This window comes from Drosophila miranda, chromosome XR, assembly GCF_003369915.1.
Source record: "Drosophila miranda strain MSH22 chromosome XR, D.miranda_PacBio2.1, whole genome shotgun sequence".
NCBI classification, from domain to species: domain Eukaryota; kingdom Metazoa; phylum Arthropoda; class Insecta; order Diptera; family Drosophilidae; genus Drosophila; species Drosophila miranda.
Window position 1 is genome coordinate 10,391,935 of NC_046674.1, and position 26,912 is coordinate 10,418,846.

Below are 26,912 nucleotides of genomic sequence, written 5' to 3' on the forward strand. Positions count from 1 at the left end.
CGTCCACGTCCCTCGTCCCTGCTGAACACAACAACAAGTGCGGCTTTGAAAGATTGCTGAAACCAGTTTCAGCTCTGAAGCTCTGCATGCCTCAGACGGGTGCAAGCGCAGTGTTTGGAGGAGTTTATTTGTGGCTTTATTTACGATATCCAAACCGGCAACAAGACATGCCATTCCGCTCAACAAATAGTGAGAGAAAACCGCGGTACTACTAAACGATTTGATATTCCAATCAATAGGGGTTCTGGATCAACCATTTTGATTAGCAGCCCCCCACTTAATGGGTTCCTGGCGCTTTCTTTTGTTTTCTCCACTGGCAATAGTTTAACGGCACTTTTCGTACGCTTTTAATCACGCTAAAAGGAATGCGCAAGCTTTCACTGGACACTCGAACAGCTGTGCGGCTGCAAGGAGTGGAGATACTTTCAAAATTAACTGATGGACACACGAAACACACTCACTTTGATGGGAAAAACACAGGAAAGACACAGGCCTTCCGCCAATCACCTAGAATGGATTCGCATAAAACTTAAGCTTTACAACAAATTGGATTGAATGCCGATGAACAGCACAGCACACAGAGGGACACACAAGTTGCAGAAAATCTGCATTTTATCTGGCTGATCGAGTTTTAATTACCAAATGATGAAAGTGTGGTGATTAAAGTAATTGCAAATTAAAGATACACACACACAGGCACAGGCACAGGTGCCTCTATGCATACTTAATGGCGAGTGCACACACAGAGACGCCAAAGCTGCCGCATATACAAATACAAATACAACCACAAAACTCGTCTCGAAACGCGTTTATGAGTGAAGATGTAATTAGCGTCCCACTTGACACACACACACACACACACACAGGCACACACACACACACACTCTCGTACGCCTGATTTGCGGACATACATTCACTCTCGTGCACTCACTTCCTGTTTACTGCCAGAGCCGGCAATATCCTTTCACTTACACATAAACAAAAACAAAAACAAAAGCAAAAGCAATAACAATTAATTCTGTGTGTAAGGATGCCGCAAAAGCCGAGCTTTTGGTAGGTACAGTACCCACCCACCCACGACAGATGGAATGCGTCGGGCGAATACTGTGGCCTATTACCTTTTAAAGTCTAGGTTTCTTTATAGCTGATACAGATGTGATGGTAGCCCTTTAAAAAGCACAGAGAAACCAGAGAAACCACAAATTGGGCTAAAAGTTATAACGCCTACACGTGCGGCAGAAAGAGGCAACGAACCGAATAGCCATACCATATTTTTTGTTGCCCGTTTTTGGAGTGACAAGTTTTGATGATTAGATTCGGCATTAGATGCCATAAACGGCAATGCTGGGCTGAAGATGTACTGGTGGTGGTGCCTTTTAAGATGTCGCATCTTTTTCTTTTCTTCTTATTTTATTCTCGCCGGTTAGACGTCTGAGCCACTTGGAAATTCAAACACAACATCAAAGATACACATGTACGTTGGGGGTGGGGGGGAGTGGAACTCGAGGAATATGTACATTTATTGACAAGACAAGGGCCCAAGAGCGCAAGAGGTGAAGACGCTCCCGGAAATGTCACTTTGAGACTGCTCGGAAAAAGAGTTCGCATCCAGACACACGCTGCCTGTCCCCTTTTTTTTTTGCCCCTGCGGGTACTGAACTGTCATTGACACTTCCCCCCTCCTAGATACATATATTGGTCAGACGCGTTAGCCCAATTCGAAGTCAAGCAGTGCTGGGCTTATCGTCAGCGCTAAACACCACCACCCACTTGCACTCTGTAATCGAAGCAAAAATGTATAGAAACATGTGTATGTAGCTTTCTTGTTCTCCAGCACCACGCGCTGTTGCTTGAACTGGTTTAGCCACATTTCCTCCGCCCACACAGTCGTTACAGTCGCTTACGCATTGCATTGCCCACACAACAAATGGAACGGAATATTTTCTTTGCCAGCAACTTTTGTGGGTCCAGGGTCAAGGTTGGAGACGTGTAGTAAAATCTTTAGCTGCTGGTACTTGCAATAATTTTCGCAGCACATCTGAATGTTGCAGAGCCGCAGGGGCGGTCACATATGCGGCTACATTTGGTGTGCCCACTCTCAGCCCTCGAAAGCTTCATTGTTGCTGGGGGGGGTGGGGGCAGCAGTAACAAGGCAAAGCACTTACAGCGGGTGAAACTGCATAAGTGCTGTCGCTGTCGCTATCGCTGCCGCTGCAAGCGTTTACGGGTGCATGCATGTGTGTGCATGCATGTGTGTGTCAACGAGTGGAAGCGAGTGCTGAATCATGTTCCCGGACATTGAACCGGTGCCCCGGCCCATCGCGGCCATCCCGGCCATTAGGACTGACAGGCTTCAAATATTATGCTTCCACATTAGCTTTTGATGCGAAACCCAAATATTTCAAACATTGCAGGACTACAGCTGGGTTTTGAATTTCTTGCAGCGATCGGATCCTCGATATACCTGTACTTGTGACAGCCGCAGAGATTCCGGCACAGTCGCGACTACTGACGCGCCAGGACTACGCCTGCCTCGACTCCAGTGAGGCACAATCGGACGATAGTCACCTGACCCGCGATTCCGTGACGCGCGAGTCCCAGAACGATGAACTCTCCTCGTCGACCCTCGAGAAACTAGACGTCAGCACCCTACCACTGCCCGCCCTGCCGAAGCGCCGTCGGCCCCGCTCCCGTGCCAGTCCCTCGAAGAACTTGCAGCATCGGCAGCGTCATGAAGACATCGACAACGCCAATGCAGTCGACACATCGCCAGCATCGTGCCACCAACAGCCACACGCTAAGCCAAGACAGCGCGCCGACACACCAGAGACACAAAAGTCAGAGATAAGCGCGCCAAAAAACCACGCAGCCGCTCAAAAGCAAAAGCAAAAGCAGCAACAGCCGCCACAGCCCCAGCCGCAGCCGCAGCCGCAGCACCTCTCCGCCTTCCAGCAGTACGTCGCAAAGCGGCGCGAAAGTCTCGAGGCGTCCAACCGCAGCTTCAACGAGAAGCTGGAGGCCCGCAGAATGCACTATCGCGTGGGCGGGGGAAGTGCCGCCAATGTGACGACTGGCGCCAGCAGCGGAGTGCCCACCTATCTGTTCGGGGAGCACTATGAGGCGGGGGGCGGCCCCGGCCCCGGCTCCGGCTCCGGCTCCGGGCGCAAGTCCCTCTCGCCCGCCGCCAACAAGGAGGAAATCTACCTGAACAAGTCCGGCTGGGTGCAGGTGAACACGAAGCGTGGCGGCTTCAAGGAGGACAGTGGTGGCGTCTATCGACGTCAGCAGAACGGCGGCCCGGCCTCTGTCCTGCAGGACAACGGCAGGAGTCGAGCGACCGCACGCGCGATTCCCATGGACGCGCACGGACGTCGCTCAGATCTGGCTCGCTATTCGTTTATATACCAGCACCAGCAGCACCAGCAGCACCAGCAGCACCAGCAGCAGCAATCGAACATGGGCATCGCGGAGCCCAAGTTCGTGGGGTCCAAAGTGGAGGAGCTGATACAGCGGAACGAGGCGCGGCTGGGCGGGTTCTCCTCACGGGATCCCGCCCTGCGTCCGGGCTACCGAATCATCGATCCCCAGCTGGCGAGCATCCTCAATGAGCGGCCGGGCTTCCTGCCTGTGAAGAGCCCCAACGACTTGGACTCGCCCATCACGCCCATCCTGTCGCCGCCTCCCGCTTTCCAGGACAACAGCCGAAGCACGCGCCAGGTGGACCGCCGCAAGTCGAGTCGCCAGCAGGCGCCCATCCCACTGCCGGCGGCCCTGCAGTCCGGCGAAGCGCAGCTCAGTCCGCAGCACCTGGCCAACGGGTCCGTCAAGGGCATGGTCTTCTCCCGCAGCTTCGAGTACGACACGCGACGGCCCACGCCCACCAACAGCTACGTGGAGACGTTCTCCCGCAGCTTCGACGGCAACCTGTCGGAGCGTCCGCTGCACCTGGGCATGCCGCCGCTGGCAGGACAGCGCGAGCGCTCCCCGAACTTCAGCACGCTGACCGGCAACTCGCCCAACTACCTGACGAAGCGGGAGAGCGGGGGCGGCAGCAGTGGCTCCCTTCGCAGTCGCGACAGCTCGCCCAAGTTCCTGAGTCCCCAGACGACCACCGCCTATCTGAACACGTCGGTGAAGGAGGCGCCGCCGGCCTACAGCATGGCCACAGGTGGAGGCGGCACGCAGGCCAAGTACTCACCGCGCTCGCGTCACGAGCGGACCTCGGAGCGATCCAAGAGCCATGCCCTGGGGCGCTCGCGCAAGTCCCAGTTCAACCGCATGGGCAGCGCAGGACCTCCGGCAGCGCCGCCCTCCTCCCTGGGCATGGGCATGGGAGTCTCCCGCTTTCGCAGCTTCGACACAACAAAGAGCCAGCGCCTGAACTCCTGCGACAGCGGTGCGCGATCGGGTGAGTACCTCCCAAATCTATTTCCCCCTTAGCATCTGGCAATCTGGGGTTCAATCTCCGTCTTGACGTCTCGCCAGATCTCTCCAACGACGAGCTGGACAACGAGGACGGGGGCCTGAGCGAGTTCCTGTCGGCCGGCAGCCAGAAGTTCCCGAAACCCTGCTCGAGCAGCGTCAGTATCTCGCCGTTCAAGATGCAGCGCCAGCGCTCACTCACGCCGGACCGGAACGAGTCGCACAGCTCGTCGAGCAGCCTGCGCAAACAGCGATCGCTGACCCCAGAGTCGCGATCCCTGACGCCCGAGGAGCGACGCAAGAAGGGCTCACAGCTGTCGCTGTTGGGCTCACGCCAGAACTCCGGTTGCTCCGGCTCCAGGAGCAACACGTTGGAGGCACGGCAACGGCACGAGGACAAGACGCCGCCCAACATCTCCCGCAGCTCTTCCAGCTCCAGCTACAGTGGCGGAGAGCCCCATGACCGCCTCATGGCCGCCGGCACCAGTTCGACAGTGGCCCCCGGACCGGGGTCCGGTTCCACCAGCCATCGCCGGGCCTTGGCCGCCGCCCACAGTGCCGCCAAGCAGGCGGAGCACGAGCACCGCATCAGACGGTCGAGGTGAGTGGTAGCGAATCCTGTAGCGAATCCTGTAGTGCTTCGGAGAGTACAACGAGGCCGTCCAACGCCCAAACCTATCCTTGCAGGTCCCTGCAACTGAGCGAGCGCTCCCCGAATCGAGCGCACAAGTCAATCGTCAATGTGGGTGCCGGGTCCGCCCAGCAGCCGCAGCAGCAGCCGCCACAACAGCCGCCAGGGTCATCCTATCAGCAGTCCCGGGTCAGTCTGGGGGTCAGTGGCGTCTTTCCGCCCACCATTCGCACGTCCCCGGCCAGCAACAAAATACTGGCTCCCTCGTCAGGGTCGTCCGGCAGTGCGACGAGGCCGCGGCAGAACGAGACGGACAAGGCGCGGTCCTTCGACTTTGATTACAACAACTTCAACCGCAGCGGCGGCGGCGGCGCCAAGGCCAAGCCCCCGCGATCCTCGCACACCAGCGGCAGTGGGGGCGACAGCGGAAGCAACCAGAACCTGCGCATAGAGCGGGAGACGCGCTCCTTCGACGAGGACTATCGCGAGGCAGTGCTCAACAACAACAACGGGAGCAGTGGCAGCGTCAGCGTCAGCGGGCTGCGTTACCTGCAGCCTGCGGCCGAGGCCGCCCTTGTGCCGGTCGTCTCCGCCTCGACGTCCCGCCTGAGGCAATCGAACTCCCCCGTGAACGCCTCCGGCATCGAGTACGCTGCCTCGCGATCGCCCCAGTCCTCGGGCTCCTCGTCGAATGCCCTGCACCAGCCGCAGCGAAAAACAGGCAGCCCCCAGAGCTACGGAACGCGGCTCTGCGACCATGAGCTCACGTACGAGATGCTCCGCAAGTCGCCGATCATGAACTTCCGCCGCGGAGACAGCAGCGACTACGAGCTGCCCGTCCTGCTACGGAACAGGGAGACCATTAACTCCGGCGGCAACAGCGAGCTGAACTTCATGAGCAACGAGACGCGGATCTACGAGCACCCGACGACGGTGCTGAAGCCGCAGCGCTCCCTCCGCCAGAGTCCGGGATCGCGGGACGACATACCACTGGAGGTGGCCGTGGGCGTGGGGGGCGACTACATATACAGGCAGGCGCCCGCCCAGCCGCGCAGCAGCAGGTACTAAGGCGCCTGAGGAGCTCCGCTCCGCTCAGCTCAGACGCCCCAGCAGCACTCATAACCTACTAGCCACGAACTCCCCGCTAACTCTATTTATAACCAAATTTCGAAACTAAGAAGCACCAAGGCCGCCCCTCGTGGCCCCCAAACGACGTATCCCTCTGCACAAACAGCGCCCAAGTCTGTGTGTGTGTGTGTTAAAAGACTGCTTGTCCTTACTAACTGATCTCCTCCGGGCGAGTACTAACTGAATTTATCTACTTTTGGTGGTGGCAGCCTCTATTCTAAGCCGCAAGGGAACTACAGAAACTAACATTAAGAGAGTAAGAGAGAGAGAGAGAGGATAAGATAGACCCAATAATCAATCATAGATCATCTGCACTAACCCGGAACGAGGGCCACAGGCATCTCCTTCATGAGGAAGGACCGAACCTGGCAGTGTCTGGGATTTGCGTAACCCTGTTACATGTTTTCCAGCGCCACCTCCCAGCCGCAGTCCCCGTCCCAGACGACTACCAAGAGCTGTAGCAAAACGCTAAACACCTGCGACTATTGGCCACGTTGCGGGGCTTGTCAGGAGAAAGCCGCGCCCGCGGCCATCAGGCGGCAGTATTCCCTGCCAGCGGTCTCGACGATGGACCAGGAGCAGCCCCACGTCACCACCGTGGCGGTTAATGACAATGTGGCCAGCGTCCGCCAATCGTCGTCCATTCCGCAATGGACTCTCCTGTGCAGCGGCGTGGCCCACTGCCGTCCGCAGGAGCTGGCAGAGAATGAGCGCCGACAGCTGATGGCTGTTGTGCGACCCCGGGTCGTGCCCTTGGCCCCCACATCACTCGTCCTGCTGGGCGAGGGCGACCTCTACAAAAAGGCCTGTCCACAGGTCCTGGCTGAGGCGAAGGCGGAGGCGGAGGCGGAAGCGGAGACGGAGCTGGGGCTGAGGTGAGTGTTTTTTTTTTCCTTTTAATTTTATATGTGTCAGATTGGAAATACGTCCTTTTCCCACCGCTCTGTTAATGGCCCGTGCTGGCCCCTGCCATGACAGGCAGGATCAAAACTTGCGACAAAATACCATTAAAAATTACAGATAACAATAAATGAAAGTGGCGACAGCGTAAAGCGATTGGATGGATACCGTCAATAATAGATAATGTTCTTCTTCCCCTGCAGAAACCCCCCGGACACACAGGACAGGCAGGATGAATTCCCCAACGTGAAGGACAAGTGTCGCAACATGGAGCGCAGTTACTCCCTTCCAAGCCTACGGATTCGCAGATACACGGAACCAGGAGCAAGGTAAGTCTCTCCGACAGTCCTGAGGGGATGGGATGTCGGTCGGCATTGCGTTGAAGTGAATGATAATTGATGTTGAATCGTTGAGGCTTCCGATTTGTTCCGAGAAGTGCGTGTCACATTCCGTCAGGGCTTAAATTCGCAATTTTGTTTTGTATCAGGAAACATCGTCCCCCCCCCCGCCCCCAAGGACCCGAACAGGCCGAAGCCAGGTCTGTGCCCCCCCCATTAATAGGCAAACAAATAAAGAGCCAGTGAGGCCAAGCCCCCGTGATGCCGAGTTCAGTGGCCCATCGTAGACACACATTTCAACGTAATCCTTAGTCAACGCCCACACCCGCTCCAGCTTCTCCGTTCACTCTGTGGCCCATACATAAATAAGCAATGAGGCTGGGGGGTTTTTTGTCCCAGTGGCCAAGTAAAACGTACGGCCAGTATTGACGGAGGGGTGGCTTTTGTCACAAAATCTTGTAAATTAGCCGGCAGCCCAGCGGAAAGCAACAACTTTAAGACCGCTGCTAAACGCATGGAGAGAATATCTTTGGGAGAGATATGATAATTGAACAGCCTCTGTCTCTAAGCCCTTGGCCCCAAGAGCAGCTTTAAATGTCAATCATCTTACGGTTTCTCTATGATATTATGCAAGAACGAAACATCACAATATCATAGGTACTTTATTTCTTTATTTACATATATAAATATATATCGTATATGCGATATATGGGCATTTCCGCAAAAAAAAAAACGTATTTCCGCATACTTTTGCACCGACAATATTTTCTAAATTTATTGAAAGTAAACTAATTTAACCCATTGACATATAATTTCAAGAGCTTTGATGGGAAACCCCACTAAAACATGCAAAAGTTCACTTCTTCGGTACTAGGAACCGTTTTTCTTTACCATTGTCTCTTATAAGAAAGATGATTATTGATACAAGTTTTTCCCCAAAGTATCTCTAACATATTGAACTATCTATAAAAATTCCAACAAAAATTGGTTCAATCTAGCGGTATATTTAAATGGAATGGTATTGGCATATATCGGATCATCCAGAATGAAAGAAAACCATTTACAGTGAGCGTAGCCACCCTTCCACTTCCCTTATTCTGTATGTCTGTCTGTCTCTCTCTCTATCTATCTATCTATCTCACTCTTCCTCGTGCTGTGACGCGAAGCGAGATAGCAACACAGCTGATGTCGTTGTGAGAAGCGTGAGAGAGAAAATAGTAGCGGAAAAGTGGAAACAGATAAAATAATTTAGAACTAAAATCAAAAAGGGGATACACGAAATGCAAAAACTAACTAGCGGTCCTCTCTTTCTGCCTATGTTTTTTCCATCTCTCATGACAATTTCGAGCAAAATGCACCTTCTGGCTTTCTTTTGCCTCGTTGTTTGCAGACGGTTTTTCAATTTTAAAAATACCAAAACCGATCATTTTTGCGTTCAATACTATCGATAGCACTATCGAAGTTTTGAGTGATATGTTGCGCAGCACTGATGCGATAAATAAATCATGTCCACATGCTGCCGGGCAACATTTTTCCAGCCGCATGCTTAGGTCCCAGCAACATTTCAACCTCACCTCAGCGGGTTTGATCAACAATATACTGTGATTGCTCACAAGCCCTGTAAACAGTGGGGTGAGTTTCACCTTGCATGCGTCGAATTTTCTGGGCCGTTTTGCCTCTGGTCTCCACCCTACTTTTTCCCCAGCAACACACGCTTGTTGCCGAGCGACATTTTTAATCAACAGCAACATCGGAAGGCGGGCCGGGCGTATTTGAAAGAAACGGCCAGCCGCTCGAAAACAACAGAAAAAAAGTGTCGAGTTCCACAGAAATCTCTGGGTTCAACCCCTCTATATTTGCGCAACTTGCAACAGAGCGTGCGCAATGCGCAAGGCATCCCAATGAATCGAAAAATCCGTCAGCTGTTCAGCATATCCAGAAATTATTTTTAAAAATAACTATACTCGTACAATATTACAATACAAAAGTGTCAATTCAGGGCCCCGTGTGTCAATTCAAATCTTATTGAAATCGGTGCAATTTGTGAACAACGACAATTTGTGCCCCCGTTACCGGTCTTCAACTACAGAACTCACTGTTTGTCTGCGTGTGTGTGTGTGTGTGTGTGTGTGTGTGTATCTGTGTGCTGTAAATATGAGCCGCCTGGCATTCCTAGTGACGCTTTGAAAAAGATTATGAAAAAAAAAACAACGCAAATAGCGCATCCAATCAAGAACTATACGCGAAAATCAATAAAACACCTAACCGAACAAAGTTTATTACGCAAAAGCTGCAGCAGAACAGAACGGAACGGAACGGAACACAAGCGAAATGTCTACAACAGCAATGAGCATGCCCCAGCCTGCCGCGGCGGTCGGGGGGGGAGCTGCAGCTGCAGCTGCAGCTGCAACGCTGCTGCAACAAGAACAAGCGCAAGGATGTGACGTCGAAACCGAAGCCGAGGGCGAGGGCGACGATTTGCTGGTCGTGTGCCTGGTGGGCGGCGTTGATGATAATAGGAGCGCCGAGAACGGTGCCATCGTTGGCACAGATAGTGGGCGTGCCTCGGCCAATGAATTCGATGGCGTTGCCGAGGAACCGGGGAGCAGCGCCCCACAGCAATTAAAGGAATTCCCAGAAGCTAGTCTAAGGAGCAATGGACGCGACGGCGACGACGATGGCGTTGGCAAGGGCGAGGATGTCTATGCCAGCCGCGGATCCCATACAAAATGGTACTTAATGCCCGTGGAGCCCTCACCCACGACCACCAGCAGACGCCTCCCCACTCCGACAGCTGACAGCCGTGAGGTGGACGAAGCTGCTTCGCCGGCACTGAGCGAAATCGCCATGTAAGTTGACAGAAGGGTCACCGCACCACACCGCACACATGACTTGGAAAAAGGGGCAAAGTGGTGCCCTTGCCCCACTTGCGCTGGAGCCGCAGGCATCGCTAATTTCACGGACCATTGGTCAATTTTATGCTCGTGGCGACTCCTGCTTGTTGACTTGTTTCATGACCCCCCCCTGAGTGCCCCCTGAGTGGCCCCCTGTGCTCTGTTTATCGATTAAATGAGCCTTGCCTAATTTCCCAGTGACCTGTTGGTGCTGTTTAGCCTCTGACTTCTTCTCTTAGGATTTTCCTCACGTGCTGCCTGCCTCTTCTCCTGCTCCTCTCTTGCCACCAATCGGATTATTTTCCTCTATTTTCTTGTGCCTGTCAGGCTCTGTGAGAGCTCTGACGATTCTTATGAATATTCTTGCCCGTCCTGTCACCAAGTTCCTGGAATGTGCCGGTGACTGTGGCATATTTTTAGATATTCATAAACAGGGCCGCCGATGACAGGGCGCTGTTTGTTTCATGGGCTTGTACTTCTAGCGCAGTCTGAGGCCTGGAGATACATTATTTATGGGGTTACCTCATCTCAACCAGGACAAAAGCCACATATGGCCCGAACGGCATTCCAGGCCGGGTTGAAGAATCTCCATTTACGGCCAACAGCTGTCGACTACGAATTGGTTAATGATTGGTTTTAAAGGCTTAACGGAGTTTCACTTTCACGATGCAACGTCTTATGCAACGCCCCATAGATAGTGCGCCAAAGTCTTATGAAATGACAGATCGAACTGAAAGTATCTCACGAATTAGAATGATATATGCCACTCTTTTTATTGGACCACCCTTCGACGGTGCCTTTGTAAACGATGACGACCACCACGAAATTCCGGCGGTGACGACTGACTGCCGAGCTGATTACGGCTATCAGACTTATCAGCCGTACAATGTACAGTGTACACTCACTGCTGTGAGGCTTTGCTTGTACGTGACTCGATTGAGGGGTTGTCGAATCGTATCCACAAGATAAACGCCAGCCGCCAGGCCAGAGACAACACAGACAACAAATACGGGGTTGAGCATTGTTACGTTACGAAATGAGATCGACAAGAATCCAATCACTGCACTACAGCACCACAACCCACCACTTTCACAACATCCGTCGCATTGATAAGCGCTAGTTAGTCGGTGCCTCCTCCTCCTAGTTGCAGTTATTTTTCGGATCGAAATCAAATACTATATCTGTAGCTGTGTCATAATTTGTTTGCTGGCTGCCGCTTCGGTGATTCAATCTTCGTATATTTTCGCAATTGAATGAAATGATATGTTCAGTGATCGTTAAAACATATACTTAGACATGTACGTACACATTAGTAGCGGCTCACCGGTGGAAAGTCGTATTTTTGGCACGAAAGCATATGGCCAAGACAATGTTTAATTATGTTGCAATGCGTCGTGGAGGCAGAGACCCCGGGGGGAAAGTTATGGCTCGAAAGGCAACAGCCACATCTGCTGGCCATGCTATGCGTTCATTCCATTTCCAAAAAGCAACCCCCCTCCCGCCAACCCCCAAATCTCCAGGTGTAAATAAGACATTGGGGCCGAGGAAAATGCAAGCCAGTGAGTCGTCGCCGTCCTGCAGCAGGGGAACAGGAGCCCCGACAGCTGTCATCTGACGGCGTGTCCTTCTCTCTTTGGGGAAGTTCCATTCCAAGACGCTCAAAGAGATTGCTTTTACCCTGGTCCTTGACATTTTCGGGCCAAAGATGCATTCGCAATGCGTGAAACAGGGCTAATGGAATATTAATTAATATTTTCCTTATGGGCTCCCAGCCCCCCCTCCGGGTGGTCATTAAGTATCTATGTGTCTATCTGCTTAGCTAATTAGATACCTTCGTGCCTGTCATCAATCAGCCGCATTCTTTACTCCTTCCTCGAGACATTCAGCGGGCCTCAGCATCGCTGCAAAAACTTCAGCCATGTTTTTGGGCGATAATTAGCTGCTGTCATCCGACACCTTATCCTCGTTGGCGGAAATTAAAACAGCAACAGCAACGATAACACGATAAAAAAGGCCAAGCAAAACTTTCCACATTAGAAATAAACAGAAAAGGAACCACTCAAAGGCGAATATGTATCCATTCCAAGTATCTAATCAGTCTAAAAGAGCTGCCGTGGAGGTGGAACAGCCTGGTCCATGATTAAATTGTACAAGGTGGTCCGCTTACTCTCTTTCGGGTCTTATTTTACGCTCGGCTCTACTTAGAGCCCTGTGAGGCCTTGTTTGATGTGAGCGGGGAGACAGAGAGTGATATATGAAACTGTTCCTTGGCATTTCCATTGCCGTACTGGTCAAAATAGGACCCAAAGAGAGGACGCATTGTCTTTGCGGACCACCTTGTATGCTTCCATCAAGGCCTGGCCGGTACAGGAGTGCCCTCTGTACCGCACATTTCGCTATCACGGGTCTCAATGCTCTAAATGCTATTTCCAGTTTATTGTTTGAACAATTTTCTTTTAGCCAGAAGCACGTGAATCATAGATTGACTCGCAATCAGATTGCTGTGTGTTTATTTGGTTTCTACTCTCCGTTCAGCCATTCATCAGAAACGCAGGTATTGCGCAAATATCCCTGTCCCATAAAAAATACACGCCCACCAGCGCCTATAACCTTTTGGAGCTACTATAAATCAAGTCGTAATGGCAATTAACAATACACACACATATATGTATACGAAACAAAGGAAATACACACAAAAAAAAAAAAGAGTGTACGGAGAAAAGACTTTCGCTTTCAAACGGCGCTGATATGATGCAGTTTTTCTTTTGGTATTTCCGTGTGTCTATATGCATCTGAGACGGGAGGCTTTTCAGCTTTTCAGGGATTGTGCAGTTGATCTCTGGTTCATTTATAGTAAAAACTACTTCAAGAATCGTTTCCAGGTACGCGCCATCAATGTCAAAAGTTTCAAGTAAAAAATCAGATCGGATTAGATCAGATCGGACCCTATTTTCAGCCATCTGACTTGTCTGTCTGCCCTCGATAAACAAACAAGTTTACCAGCTGCTGCGTTTGCCCCATCCCAGTCCCAGTCCGAGTCCCAGTCCCAGTCCCATCCCCAGATACAGTGCATCTGCCTGCCGTCACTTGTTTTTGTTGTTTTGAGGGCATTTCTCAGATGGTACGCCATGTACATGGCACATGGCACATGGCTATTTATGAAACGAGCATTAACCATCCACCAGGCCACGGAATACCTTCCTCTCCTCTCCACTCCACTCCTCTTCACTCCACTCCACTGCACTCTCGTGATGTTTGCCTTGTCTTTTCTTTACTCGTCTTGTAGTTGGTTCGTAATCTACGAGAATTTGTATCTTGTTCTGCTTGAGTTCTGTACCTCTGTACCCCGCATGCCCCTCATGTGTGGCCCATTCAAATCCCGAAACCAAATTTGTAACCCGCACATTAATGCAGCGGATACCCGTACACACAGGTGAATGCACTCAGGTACATAATTGTACGTGTGTCTCGCTCTCTTTGCCTCCCTCCCATTGAACTGGAATTAAATAAACCAAGTACATGCCAAGAACTACGCTGGCTTTGCGGCTCAACTAGTCTGACCTTTGGCCTTGGCATTCGAGCCATCACACGGCGATAGCAGCAGATTCGCTCTCACGATTCGGTCGAAGAAAAATTCACTGCTGATCGATTAAAAGATTCGCCACTCGCTGTAAACTACTCTTTGACTCGTCACTAGTTGATGCAAGGGTTTTCTACTCGTCGATGTAGAAGGGACTCATGCTCGTGGATGTTCTTTTACAGTGTTCTCTCCTCCGAGAGATCTTTGTGCCTGCATCTATTCGTCACCGAATAGTCGTAGAACTGCTCGTTTTCCTTCCACGCTTCCCATATTATTGTGCGGAGAAACTTGCAAAGGTTTTTAATGGCTTGTTTTAGCTGAACGGAGCTCAACGGACACTAAACGGGGACCGCAGGGGATCGCAGAGTTCGCAAACGGCGGCCCATTGCGTATTCGTCACTCCATGGGTTCATGCGAAAGTTCAGCTCCGAGTAGGCGACAAAAACCCGTGAGTGTGGCTGTAATTACCAGCTCTCTCTCTGCTCGCAGTGCAATCCAATATGGCTTTACGGCGATGTGGTAGATAGTATATGCCACACAAATAAGGAACTGCAACGAGGGGCAGCTCTATGGGTCTATGGGTGCATATTTGATTCGCCACGTAATCGAATAACCGCAAATAACGAACCAACATAATCAGTATTTCTGGTTTGTCCCCCCCCATAAACCCCCATAAACCCCCTTTATATAGTATACATTTGATATTTATAAAAATGTATCCCTTGTTCTCCATTATCAACTTTGCAAGTTACTAATTGGAGTCTCCATCCTTGGGAGAGACACCAGCCACCAGCCCCAGAAGAACGGAACACAGAATGCTCCGGTTTCAGAGGGAGCCGGTTATCCATCCCCTTCCCCCTTCCCCGTTCCCCATTCCCCTCGTCGGCAAACAGAGCGTGTCGAAGTTGGGGAGAGAATTGTTGCATGCGTGCTTGCGTCTTATTAATAGTGCTTGTACCCCCTCCTTCCCCCCGCTGTGACCGCTCGTTTTCTTTCTCTTTTTCTTCCTGCCGCTTTCTCGATTCATCTCAATGTTAAAATGTTAATTATACATTCAAAATTCGTAACCAAAACCCACTTTGACTCACAGAAATGCTCAGAGACTAATGAATGTGCGCCAGGCGGCACAGAATACACTCTGTGTTTGATGGGTGGATGGATGGATGGGTGGATGGATGGATGGGAAGTGGCACCCCACAGCACTCTCCACACTCTCGGCTGGCCTTTCTCTGATCGGTAAACACACACCTATCCAAGGAATCGGCATTGCCAGCGACCTTTTGTTGATTTAAATATGAATTCCCTCCACCTACTACTATTGGAGCTTCCTTCTGCCCCTGCCCCTCTCTCTTATAAATATGCACACGCCTGTGGCTTCCTACTCGCTTCCTACTGGCATCCATAATTCATTTTGTTCGTGCGTCGCTGGAGTGTCTGCCTGTTGTCTGTGGCAGGCAGTTGGAACGCTGTGTGCCACACTGACTCCTCTAGTGGGTCGTAATTGCCTTGGAGTACTGGCAAATCAATACTGATGATTATCATGACCCAATCTTCGTATCCTCCGTGTCTAGAACCTGAAAGACACACGCAAAAACTTGTCTCTCTCTCTCTTTTATTGTCTCTTGGGGGAAGCTTGGGGGCAGGCCTGGCCTGATCGGTTGAGATCTCCCAAGAACCCACACCCCCCCCCCTCTCCTTTGGCCTGGCACTTGTCGGTCTTCGGCAGCAGAATGTGCCCCTTTCGTTGGTGGGAATTGGATCTAGGAGGACTAGACCCTTTTTCGTTTCACGCTTAAACAAATAAGCCCACAGTTTAGAAAATTGATGAATTTATTGGAAAATCGCGTCACTTACGTCCGGCACTGTATGCATCTGCCCCTTCAGCTTTTCTTTTGGTTGGGCTCTTATTTGCTCAACAATAATTTGAGGCTCTTAAATGAAGTTTTGGGCGTGGCAAAACGCTGGGATTAGGTAGGACCCGCTCTCCATGTGGTTATCGGAACATCCTTATTCCTCATTCCCCTTGGCGATTGGCATTTCGCATTTTGCGCGTCTTTGAGGGCCAGGTAACCGGCGGCCCTGCGCTGTCCCATCGCAGAGCTACCCCTGCGCTGTCCCATCGCAGAGCTACCTGTCCCGTCGCGGGCCGGCAACATTCAGGACCGGTTTCAGATGCAATTTTCAGTTCCAGTTGGAGTCGGGGATTGCGCTGCCTTGACCCCACCTTGTACCTTGCACTTCACCTAGTTAAACATCCAGAGCTCCCCCCAGAGCAGGGGCCTTGCCTCAACCTTGGGCCACAATCTCAGCAGCTGCACCTGCCCCTCAACAGCGAGTGCTGTGAGTGGCCCTCAACACATCCTGTGTTCCATCGGCGATTCGGGGCGCCTGCTGTATTTCCGGTAAACTATCAACTTTCCACGTTTCCACTTCTGTGAGAGCCTAGAGAAGTGGAGAATCTTATAGTCCTTTCAGGGTTTGGCTTGTCGGGGCTTCGGGAGGGGGGCTTCCTCTCTTCGTGGCTCTGCGATAGATCAGGGTCTCCTTTGAATTTGCTTCTCTATTGTTTGCCACATGCCAATTGAGAGGCGGAGAGCCAGGCGGCTGGCAGGACTAGGAACCGGTTTCCTGCCAGCAGCGGCAGATGTTTTCACGCCAAGGAAGCCACCACCAAACCGATACTCACACTCACACTCACACACTCACACTCACACTCACACTCACACTCACACTCATGCAGGGTACGCGTACGAGTCCTTCCCTTATTTCAGTCGGAAAGCAGGGTGAAAATCGCTGCTGAGATCAGTCTGAATCCGTACGACGAACCGATCGAATCGCACAGGCAAGCGCTCAACGAAAATCCGTCGTGATATTGGGGTGGAATGCGAATCCGTAGTGTCCGTACGATCCGTGCAACATTCTGATTATGGTCACATACCACGTGCGGTCCGTTCTGACGCAGTTTAGTGTCTCGTACTCGCAAATCGAATCGCCGGGTGAAGTGGCCAGGACTCGAGTCCACCGAACAGCTGCTGCCGCCGCCACGCCAAAGTGCAACAAAGTCTCGCGAAGAGGCAGCAACATGCAGGAGCCGCCACGCGGTCACGGGTCGAAGTCAGCGCCCGTTTCGCAGCACGGCACGCCCAGGAAGCAGACTGTGGCCCAGGAGGCGGGTCGCCGCTTCAGGACTTTGCAACGGTGAGACGACATCCTGCGAAGGGGGGATGGGATGCCCCGAGTTGGGGCTGGCATTCAATCGAGGCGTCACTCTCCTTCCACTGCACATCAAAGAGAGAGAGAGACGACTATCGGTCGGGGCTTATCTGTTCACTGCATTCCTTCACGCACCATAGATTTAATCCGTTTTTTGTTAGGACCTGACCTTCCTTTGGCCTACCGCTGCTCCTGGCAAGAGTCCAGAGGGAAAGGAAATCCAAAGACACCGCAGGCGCGCACTCTCCATTCTCCCTTCCTTTGTGTGCCATCATGTCCTGTTGCTTCCTAATACCTCCGCACATCCAGGGTCCTTTCTGAGCCGTCCTAGGCCGTTTGCCTGCTTGTTTTCTTTGTGTGGCCGGAGTTCCCGGAATCGATACGGCAGGACACGACGATGTTTGCTTACAATAAGCATACGACAACAGAGGGAAATGTAATTGGCAAAGTTTGCATTTGAAATCCTTTTTGATGCCACTTTGTTCCCTTACCCTTACCCTCTAGAATCCCCCTAGAATCGTAACCTTATGTCACGTGCAACACTGCCATATCCTTCTCTGAATTCTGCTGCTGTAAATTGGCCTGCATTGTGCACCCTTTGCCAACGGCTAATGAGGTCTACCTCTGGACCTTCCGCGAGGTCGTCCTACCTGTTGCCCTCGACAGCCCGATCTGCTACTGTCGACGGCGCTAGATTTTGCATAATTATCCCCGCGATACGGCTTGTTTCCTCCGACTAACCCGTATGTTTCTGTTTCCCTTGCAGCATGCCGAAAACCGGAAATCACGGAGTCAAAGTCGTAGGAACCAGGAGCAACAGGACCACCTTTGCCGGCGGACTGGTAAGTTTTTGAGCTCTGACAGCCCCCAAGGAATAGCACTAGATACGATCACATATCTATTTGAGTAGCAGTAAGAATAGCCTCCTTGAAGGACTGCAGAGGTGCGGTATCGCATTACCCGGGCAGCAGCTGGCGTCTGTTTGGCCTCCAAAAAATTGTATTTGATTTATTTCGGTCGAGCGACTGCGACTGCGACAGCTGTGTTTCCGTTGCTGTTTCTGTTTCTACTTTGTTGATGGATATTTTTAGTTTCTGTCACTCTCCGGTGTTGGGGCAGAGCACACGACATGCTTGAGGCCAAGAGCAGGCTCGAGGAGGGGCGTTGATTGCACTCTGAACGCTTTTAAAGAGCAAGAACTTTGTTGGTTTATTACCGAACAAACCCCCCCCCAACCCCCCGCCACCGCCCTGTGGAATTACAACAGTTCCGTGGAGCTGCCCCATAAAATTGTTGGAGTTTTTATAGACCAAAATAGCTGCTGGAACACCACCAGTTCTTAAAAAGTCTCCGCCGATAAAGCTCGGATAATGAAACTCTATTTTACGAGAGACTCAGAGACATCTGGGAGATGCCTCCAGCCATGTTGCACTCCACCGAAAGAGTTCAATAGACTGGCTTTTATATAAGAGGCGATGATACCATGGCATCCTATCGATTCCGCCAACCGCAAAGCTTTCTTAAGACTTCCCAGTGGGGGGCGGGGGGGCGGCAGACATTGAGTGGCACTTCCAGTTTGCTGATTGACGGCCCAACCGCAGCCAGGGGGAGTCATGGCCGACTTGGGCTCATGGCTCGCGGGAAGCTCTAGCGAGTGCGAGTGCGAGTGCGAATGAACCTGAAATCTGATCCCAGAAAGCAGTTGAAAGTCGCATCGAATGGAATCCACGGCATCGAAATTCATTTGGTCATGTGTCTGGGCAGTTCCTGGAGTCCAAGAAGACCCTGAATCGATCTAGGGAGAGCACATGCTTCCGCTTGTCTGGGGTTTTCCCAGCTCTGTCCTGAACCCGGCCTAAATCCCCGTCGTTCGGGTTCCGTTCCTAATGTCTTCGGTGGTGTCAAAATGTGTTCCCAAATCACTCGAGGCCGCGGCTGTTTCCTGCCTGTTTCCCGGTCTGTTTACACTCGATGCAGTCCAAGTTCATTGCGCCCATAAATAAAACTAAATGTTTTTCCTGCTAAACAGCAGGAGGGGGGGGCGCAGAGAGAGAGAGAGAGAGAGAGACTAGACGTCACGTGTTCCCCCAAAACAGGGTCTCTGCCGGGGGCCGGGGATCGGGGATCGGCTGGGAGTGTCTTGTGATTTCTTGTAAACCATCGGCCCTTAATCCAAAGCAGATGCGCGATAAGTCCTCAATCAGTCGTTGTAGCGGCTCCGCTGGAGAGTGCAATTGAGCCAGAAGCGGGTTAATTAAGAGTCCTGCCATTGTCCTGCCACGAGGAGGAGGCAAAAACCAATCAGCCGCGACAATGGGGAAGAGCTTCAGCTACAGTTTGGCATTGACCGAGGCATCTGCGATGGCCACCGCGGCGGCGGGGTCACTGACAATGGGCTGACCCAGCCATCGGCCCCAAACAAAGCCGGCAAGAGGTCCAGCCATCATTGAGTGGCATCCATCGAGCGGCTCGTGCCATGCAATTCCTGCGCTAATCTAATCAAAACACTTCACACCAGACGGGAGACTGGAGAGCCCAGAGTGCAGAATGCAGATCCCATGTCTAGGCCACACAATGGTAGCGGCAGATAGGGCCGCAGGGAGGCCCCATGCCCGCGGCTTTATGTCCATTAATGAGATATCCCCCACTACAATGAGCCGTCGTGTGCGACGACATTCAGCGCGGCACTTGTCAATGCCTATTCGCATTCGCATTCGCAGTCGCATTCGCACTGCCGCTGGCCGCCTCAATTGCTGGCAATCAGCAATCAGCCATCAGTTATTATTTATCGCTTCGCCCGGCTACACCTGCCAGTGCCAGTGTCAGTGCTCCTCGTCCGGGGTGCTCCTCCAACTGGGCCTGCGCTGGACTCTCCGGCGAGAAAGTGCCATGAAGAAGCTGATAATACCCACGCTTATGGACACCTATGGGCTGATTAAGTTCTGGGATTTCGACACTGGCGCCCCGGCCCCATCCCCGTCCCCGGCCCCGGCTAATGTGTCGACATCGGCCTGCGGAAGGCCGAACTTCGGTGTGCCCCCAGACGGCGATGCCATGCCCAGCGAGCGTCGCTACAAGTGGAGACATCGCCTTCTCCAGGTCAGCCGGGCCGTGTCCCCCCATCCCCCCCCCCCCCCCCACACACACCTTATCGAAAAAAGTCAAGCGCTGACTCGTGAGTGTGTCTGTAGTGGTTTCTGATAAGTCGGCGGGTATTTTGGCCATGCTTTCGAGCCCAAGTCCCCCGCCCCCCCCTCCAGGCCCAGGCCCAGGCCATATCAATTTGATTATCAAATGGAAAGCAAAACTCGATAAAAAAAACTGTATTCCAGTTAATGGAAGCAAATCCTATTCCTCCTGCCTGATCCTAGAAGCAACAACAATAACAATATTTCGTCAGAGATACAGACATCGATAAGAGCAGGGCAGGGCAGGGCAGGGCAGGGCGGGGCGGGGCGCTCGGGTTCCACTGAAATTCCAGTGATATTACACACCGCCAGCCGCAGAGCAGCGATAGCTATGGCTGATATCATTGTTGCCATAATAAATACCCGTGCCAGCACGCGGGCATAAACAAAGCCGCGAGGCGAGCATTTTTGTGGTTTCGATCGAAGCTCCGGGCTCTAGTAACCATCCTGTTCTTCTCTCTCTTTGCAGTCGCAGCAGATGCGCGCCGTCTCCAGTCCCTCGCTCACAGAGCCCTATTCAGAGTCGCGAAAGCCGCCGGAGGAGGGCAGGGCAGCGGCGGACGGAGTTGCCAATGTGGCCACAAGCAGGAGCAGCGGCAGCGGCAGCGGTGTGGGCGGTGTGGGCCTAGGCGTCCTGCTTAAATTTAAGCGCACGTTTAACAACTTCAACAACAAGAACCAACTGCACATCACGCCCGTACTGGCAACGGCAACGGCAGCAGCCGCCCCAAAGCCGAAGCTATCGCCAACGACGCCGACCGTATCGATCACAACAGCGGCACCAGCGGCGGCGGGCGACGGCACTGGAGCGGACGGGGGCGATGGCAGCTCCGGCAAGTACCGCTTCGGACCCCTCATCTGGCGCACCTCGAAGGAGCGCCGCAAGACCAAGTTCAACCGACGCGACAAGTGCAACTCGGGCGATTCGGGCATCCAGATAGAGCTGGAGCAGGACGAGCAGTACTCCCGCGTGCTGGCGGTGAGTGCCCAGGGCGGGGGAGACGGCGGAGAAGGAGGCGGCACGTCCGCTGGAACCGAAGGAGCTGGCAGCAAGCCGCGCACCATACGGCGCACCAACTCGGCCAAAGCGAGCAGCATCCTCGGCTCCTTCGCCCTGAGGTCCAAGCACCACATGCACCTGGACATCGGGGGCACTGAGAATGTCGAGCGTGAGGCCCCCGAGTCACTGCCCACACGATCGCTCAGCCAGCCCAACGGACTGGAAACCTACGGCATGGGCCGCCCGGAGATGGAGGACAGCGACAGCGACAGCGTGGCATCCCACGAGGAAGGTCTGTACACACTACCCTTTTCGACCAGAATTGATCCACTAATACTCGTATGGTGCTCCCCTTGATCCACAGCTGGCGGCTACCACTACCCGGCCATCTACGCGGAGGTGCTGTACAATTTCACGGCCGGAGGGCCGCAGGAGCTGGGCCTGGAGCGCGGCATGCTGATTGAAATACTGCGCAAGGAAGTGGGACCCTGGTGGTTCGGCCGCATCAAGAAGGAGGAGACCAGTCGCGTGGACGAGATCCTCGACCCAGAGCTGGGCTGGTTCCCAAAGGAGTTCGTGCGCCTTATTCAGTGCCCCGAGACAGATGGCTTCTTCAACGCACACCGATCGGCAGCCGCAACGGCCAGGGAGGACGGCGATGCCGTGCCAGTGCCCGTGGCCGAATTCGCCAAGGAGGCAGATGTCACCATGGCCACGGATCAGAGCAACATCACCACCATAGTCATTGAGTCCCCGCCAATGCCCTCGAACGGGTATCCCACCCTGAACGCGCTGGACAGCGACAACAACGTCCTGCGCCGAAGTGCTGTGCGCGAGCTGCTGGAGACGGAGGTCAACTACGTCAAACTGCTGGCTGCCATTTGTGACGGGTAAGTGGGCCTCGCTCTCGTGATCAGAACTACCCTAACACCCCTACCCCTGACCCCCCGACCCGCCACAGGTATCTGCCGGCCATGAGCAAGCGCATCGACATATTCTCGCCGAACAGCATCCGCCTGATCTTCTCGAACATAGCGGCCATCTACAAGTTCCAGAAAAAGTTCCTCGAGGCGTTGCGCAGGGGAATCGAGCAGAACCAAATCGCGAAGGTGTTCCTGAAAATGGTGAGTGCTTGACTGCCATTTCCCCTCTCCAGAGCCATTGACTGATCAGTAATCCGCCCCCCCAAACAGCACAAGGGATTCCTGTGCTACTCCAACTACTGCAACGCCTATCCCCGGGCCCTTATCGAGCTGGAGTCCTACGACCGCGTCAAGGATGCACGCACCATTCTGGAGAAGTGAGTTCAACCGGATAGTCGGACTTTATGTCAACAGCGTACTAACACTGAGTTTATCGCCCTTCCAGTTGCCGCGAGTCGGAGAACCTGGCCGAGCTGCCACTCTCCGCCCACCTGCTGGCTCCCGTGCAACGCATCTGCCGCTATCCCCTGCACCTCAGCGAGATTATCAAGCCGGCGCGTGCTTCTGCTGCCAAGACGGGCAGCGATGGCGAAAAAGCTGAAAAACCCTCGGCCCCTGACTACGAACAGCTCGACGTCAACGAGATGGACATACCCGACACGTACGAGACCGTAAACCTGGCGCTGGAGGCCATGCGCGGCATCACTGAGGCGGTCAATGAGGGCAAACGCCACAGCGAGACCATTGCGAGGCACCAGGCCAGCTTTCAGAACTTCAAGGGCCCGCCGCTGCATCTGCACAGCGCACGCTTCTTCCTGCAGGTGGACGCCACACGCCAGAAGCAGAATCTGTGGAACAGCAGCTACACCCTGTTCCTGTTCGACAACCAGCTGGTCTACTGCAAGCGCGACATCATCAAACGCAGCCACTTCATATACAAGGGGCGCATATTCCTCGACCGCTGTCGCGTGGTGAACGTGCGGGATGGCAAGATGTTCGGGCACACGATCAAGAACTCGCTGCGGATCTACTGCGAGTCGCGGGACAAGTGGTACGACTTCAGCTTCCGCTCGGCGAACCGCAAGCACCGCTTCCTCAACACCCTCGCCCTCGAGCGGCAGTTCGGCGGCAAGGCCCTCTACGTATCGGAGATGACTGGCTTCGAGTACAACTACGAGGAGCGGCCGGGCGACTTTTCCGATCAGTCGGACTACGAGCTGCCCGACTTTGAGCACGCCATGTGCGGCGGCACATCGGCCAGTGGGGAGAGCTCCGTTCCGGAATCGCCGGCCAAGTCAGCGTCCCGGTTCTCCGATACTTTGCCGAAAAAATCGCAGTCCCGCGATGGCTTCGCCAGCGTGGACAACTCCCAGATGCTGTCGACGACATCGACGGGTTCGCTGGGACGACGCCGCATTGGCAACTGGTTCCGCAAGCCAAAGAGCACCAACTGCACGCCCAGCCAGTCGCCGACGCACAAGCCGGGCTTTGACGCCGATGAGACTCTGACAGCGGCCCGTGTGGCAGCCATCGAGCTGGCCGAGGCCGCCGCCTCGCTCTTGCCAACGGACAGTTCATCCGCCTAAGCACACAGAGAATATCAGAATACAGAACACAGAACACAGAATATTAGACATACATCCAGGCCTGTGCGAAGAAGGCGCATACTATTTGTTATGTTACATTATTGTTAATGTTAAATTGCCTCTACCAATTGAAAAAAGTAAACAAAACTAACGAGTGTTACAGTATATTTTAGAATTTTTTTTTCCATTTTTTTTTTTTTGTAAATCTTTTGTCGTTCGAGGATTTCTAGACGGCAAAACGATAAACGTGGTAATAAGTTATGTATTTAGATTTTTAGACTTACCAAAAACAAAACAAAAATAATGTATACTTGTGGCATTTGAAGGCAGCTTTCGATAAAAGTGCCAGATGCTGGTGTCGCCGACTGCTAGTCTAAAAACCCTATTACCTATTACCTACTACCTGTCCGTATAATCCTAATTTATGTGATAAGGCGATAATAAATTCCTGCAAATTACACCATTATTGTATGCTTTAAAGCCCTCTGTTTGTGTATTCAAGTTCGCTTAGAGACCCCCCCACCCCACCCCCCAGAAGACCGCACTCCAAGCTGAATAGAAAACTACCCACAGAAATACCCGATACTGGGATGCGTTTCGGAAACGTGCTCGCAACTAGAGAACATTTAAACTGAAGGGAAGGTGTTTTTAAGAATATGGCATCAAAAATACATACATATATACGAACCTTGGCATTTGTTAGTGTTTCCAGTATTTCCACCTGCGAAATTTGAGTAGAAAACCACAAAATAAATAAAAGAAAAATAAAAAACAAACATATTAATACAACAACAAAAATAAAATAGCGAACTGTGTGCAAACGGAATGCAAACGAATAAATATTGTATTATATGGAAATTGGTTGATCAGATTGTCAATTTGAACACAAAACTCAACAATGTTAGAATATGTTTAAACAAAAAAACAACAAAAACAACACAAGCAAACTGCAACAAAACAATTGAGCGAATTTAATTTTTTTTAAAGAGACACGTATCGTAATATATTGTATTGTATTGTATTGTATTATCCCCTTAGTAATTATGTAACCTAACGTCGAACAATTGTCAAGAATTAGTTGAAAGTTTAATGTTTAATGACGGTCTGTATAAGTTAATCAAAAATGATAAATTCAATAAGCAATTGACTATTTAATAGATATTGCAGAGAGAAATATTGCTTGAAATCTGCAAAACGAAACGCCAAAACGTTAACTAAAAAACACTATACCAAACCATATACAACATTTTAGTCCTGAATATACATAAAAACATACAATACATATACATATACATACCATACATATATAGACAAGTGAAACTATTGCAAGGTGCGTGCGAAAAGAAATGGCATTAATTTATTTTTGTTTGTTTTTATTTTACCCACAAATAAACTATTTTCAAAGTGAAATTCCACTCCAGCCATCGAGGAAACAAATTATGGATAATTTTACGGTTACTTTCCAAAGATGGACGCCGCCTAGCGCGGGATGCGACTGCGACTGCGATTGCGACCGCGACCGCGACCGCGACAGCGACAGCAATGCGTTGCAATGAAATCAACAAGTGGGCTATTTGTGTGCTATTCGACGCACCTTGCATGTTCCATTTCGTTAAGTTTGAATCATAAATGCATGATAATAAATATATTTAAAAGTATACATACATAAATACGCAGAAACGTTTTGAGAATTTCAATTGTACATACAATACATGCAAAAATTGGCAACGGTAAATGTGGTATGTACTTGGTATTGACTGAGCAATTTATATTATAAAGAACCTACACGTTTCAAAAACATAACGAACAACACACTCGTAACTTTAACCAGAAAGAACACAGCCCGTATACATTAGCAACCTAATATGCTCCATATGCCAAATAAATAACATATATGTATTTATCCAAAACAATAACACGACCATTTTTCACTTTACTTCATTTTCCGTTAGGTTTCCGGCATGGCATGGCCAGTATACAGTATCGATAAGGAGCGCATTTCAGCACTGTGCGATATAACAATGTTTTTTTTTCGCCCATCGATATATCGTTAAAGAGAAACGAGTCAACTTAAGTCGGATTTAAAGGTCTTGACAACCAAGGAACCGCCAATCACGAAATAACAGTTCAATAATAATGATTTGTATAATTTTTGGCGGAAAATATACCGCTTTAGAAAAAAAATGCAGTGCAGATTATATCATTATGATGATCAATTCTTGGAGCAGCGCATGTAGATCGGGGTATACAGATCCGCTCCAATACTGGAAGGGCAATAGCATTGAATTTGATTCATTTTGTACCACTTTAAATTGCACCAATTTTAAAAATATTCGACAATTCGGCCATCTGATAGTTCGATAATGTAATTTGCAGCCCTGTGTTCAACATTCACAAATCAGTACGAAAACCGACCGACAGATGTCGCTTGCGGCATCCACAAATAAAAGAGCCTCTGTGATTGGCTGACCTGTACACCTCTCAAGTGGACGTTAGGTAAAAGATATTCGCTCGCGGTTTGTTGAAAGACGGTCTAAAATTGTAGAATATATTGTGTTAAATATAATCAATAATATGCCCAAAATGCGGGGTAATGTGTGCATTGAATTTTAATGTTTTTTGTGTCAGATTTATCGTCGCTAGTAGGAATTAACAAAATTTTCACATTTTATAAATGGCGGACAATGTGCGTTGGCTTCGTTTCCTCGCGCACACACACAAGCTCATTTGGTGGTGCTGCCGTTCAGTGCGTGTGCAGTCCATATTATAAATTGAGAATGTGTTTGCATACACACGTACTTATAATATATTAAGCCTAGTCAAACTTCCTGAACGAATGAATGTACATATATATTTTGGCGGGTGTTATTAAACGTTCGTTTCGTCAAATATAAAACCATGTGTGGAACGCGTAAACAAAAAGTATTGCTGCTCTGAAGCTGATCGATTTTTCTCGTACATATATCCAATTGAATAGATGTGTGTGTGTTTGGCAGTGTTCGTAGACGGATGGTTGCGAGTGATAAATGTACACAATACATCGGAAGCAATTTGTATTAAATAATTTTTTTGTTCTCGTTATAGATCTAATGTGCAATTCCTCCGCGAA

General features: G+C 51.2%; 1 protein-coding gene and 1 long non-coding RNA gene across 5 annotated transcripts in view; one reads left to right on the top strand and one right to left on the bottom strand.

Annotated features, from left to right (window-relative positions):
- Positions 1 to 24,525, top strand: part of LOC108152097 — a 31,974-nt gene extending 7,449 nt beyond the window's left edge. The window contains exons 5-15 of one of the 4 annotated variants that reach the window (XM_017281147.2): positions 2,445 to 4,408; positions 4,486 to 5,023; positions 5,110 to 6,114; positions 6,592 to 7,056; positions 7,285 to 7,410; positions 17,873 to 17,948; positions 20,764 to 21,586; positions 21,659 to 22,184; positions 22,256 to 22,418; positions 22,488 to 22,594; positions 22,663 to 24,263. In XM_017281147.2, coding sequence (XP_017136636.2) covers positions 2,445 to 4,408; positions 4,486 to 5,023; positions 5,110 to 6,114; positions 6,592 to 7,056; positions 7,285 to 7,410; positions 17,873 to 17,948; positions 20,764 to 21,586; positions 21,659 to 22,184; positions 22,256 to 22,418; positions 22,488 to 22,594; positions 22,663 to 23,803 — 6,934 coding nt within the window. In that variant the 3' untranslated portion in view covers positions 23,804 to 24,263. Of the gene's footprint in view, positions 1 to 2,444; positions 4,409 to 4,485; positions 5,024 to 5,109; positions 6,115 to 6,591; positions 7,057 to 7,284; positions 7,411 to 9,394; positions 10,269 to 16,712; positions 17,092 to 17,872; positions 17,949 to 19,980; positions 20,206 to 20,763; positions 21,587 to 21,658; positions 22,185 to 22,255; positions 22,419 to 22,487; positions 22,595 to 22,662 lie in introns of those variants that run through there. The other 3 variants (XM_033387217.1, XM_033387219.1, XM_033387218.1) reach the window with 3 other exon arrangements.
- The window catches only part of LOC117186423, a 37,664-nt gene extending 11,930 nt beyond the window's left edge, over positions 1 to 25,734 (bottom strand). Inside the window, exon 1 of the long non-coding RNA XR_004471502.1 lies at positions 24,492 to 25,734. This is a non-coding gene — a long non-coding RNA (uncharacterized LOC117186423). The remainder of the gene's footprint in view (positions 1 to 24,491) is intronic.
- Positions 25,735 to 26,912: the final 1,178 nt, after the last annotated feature.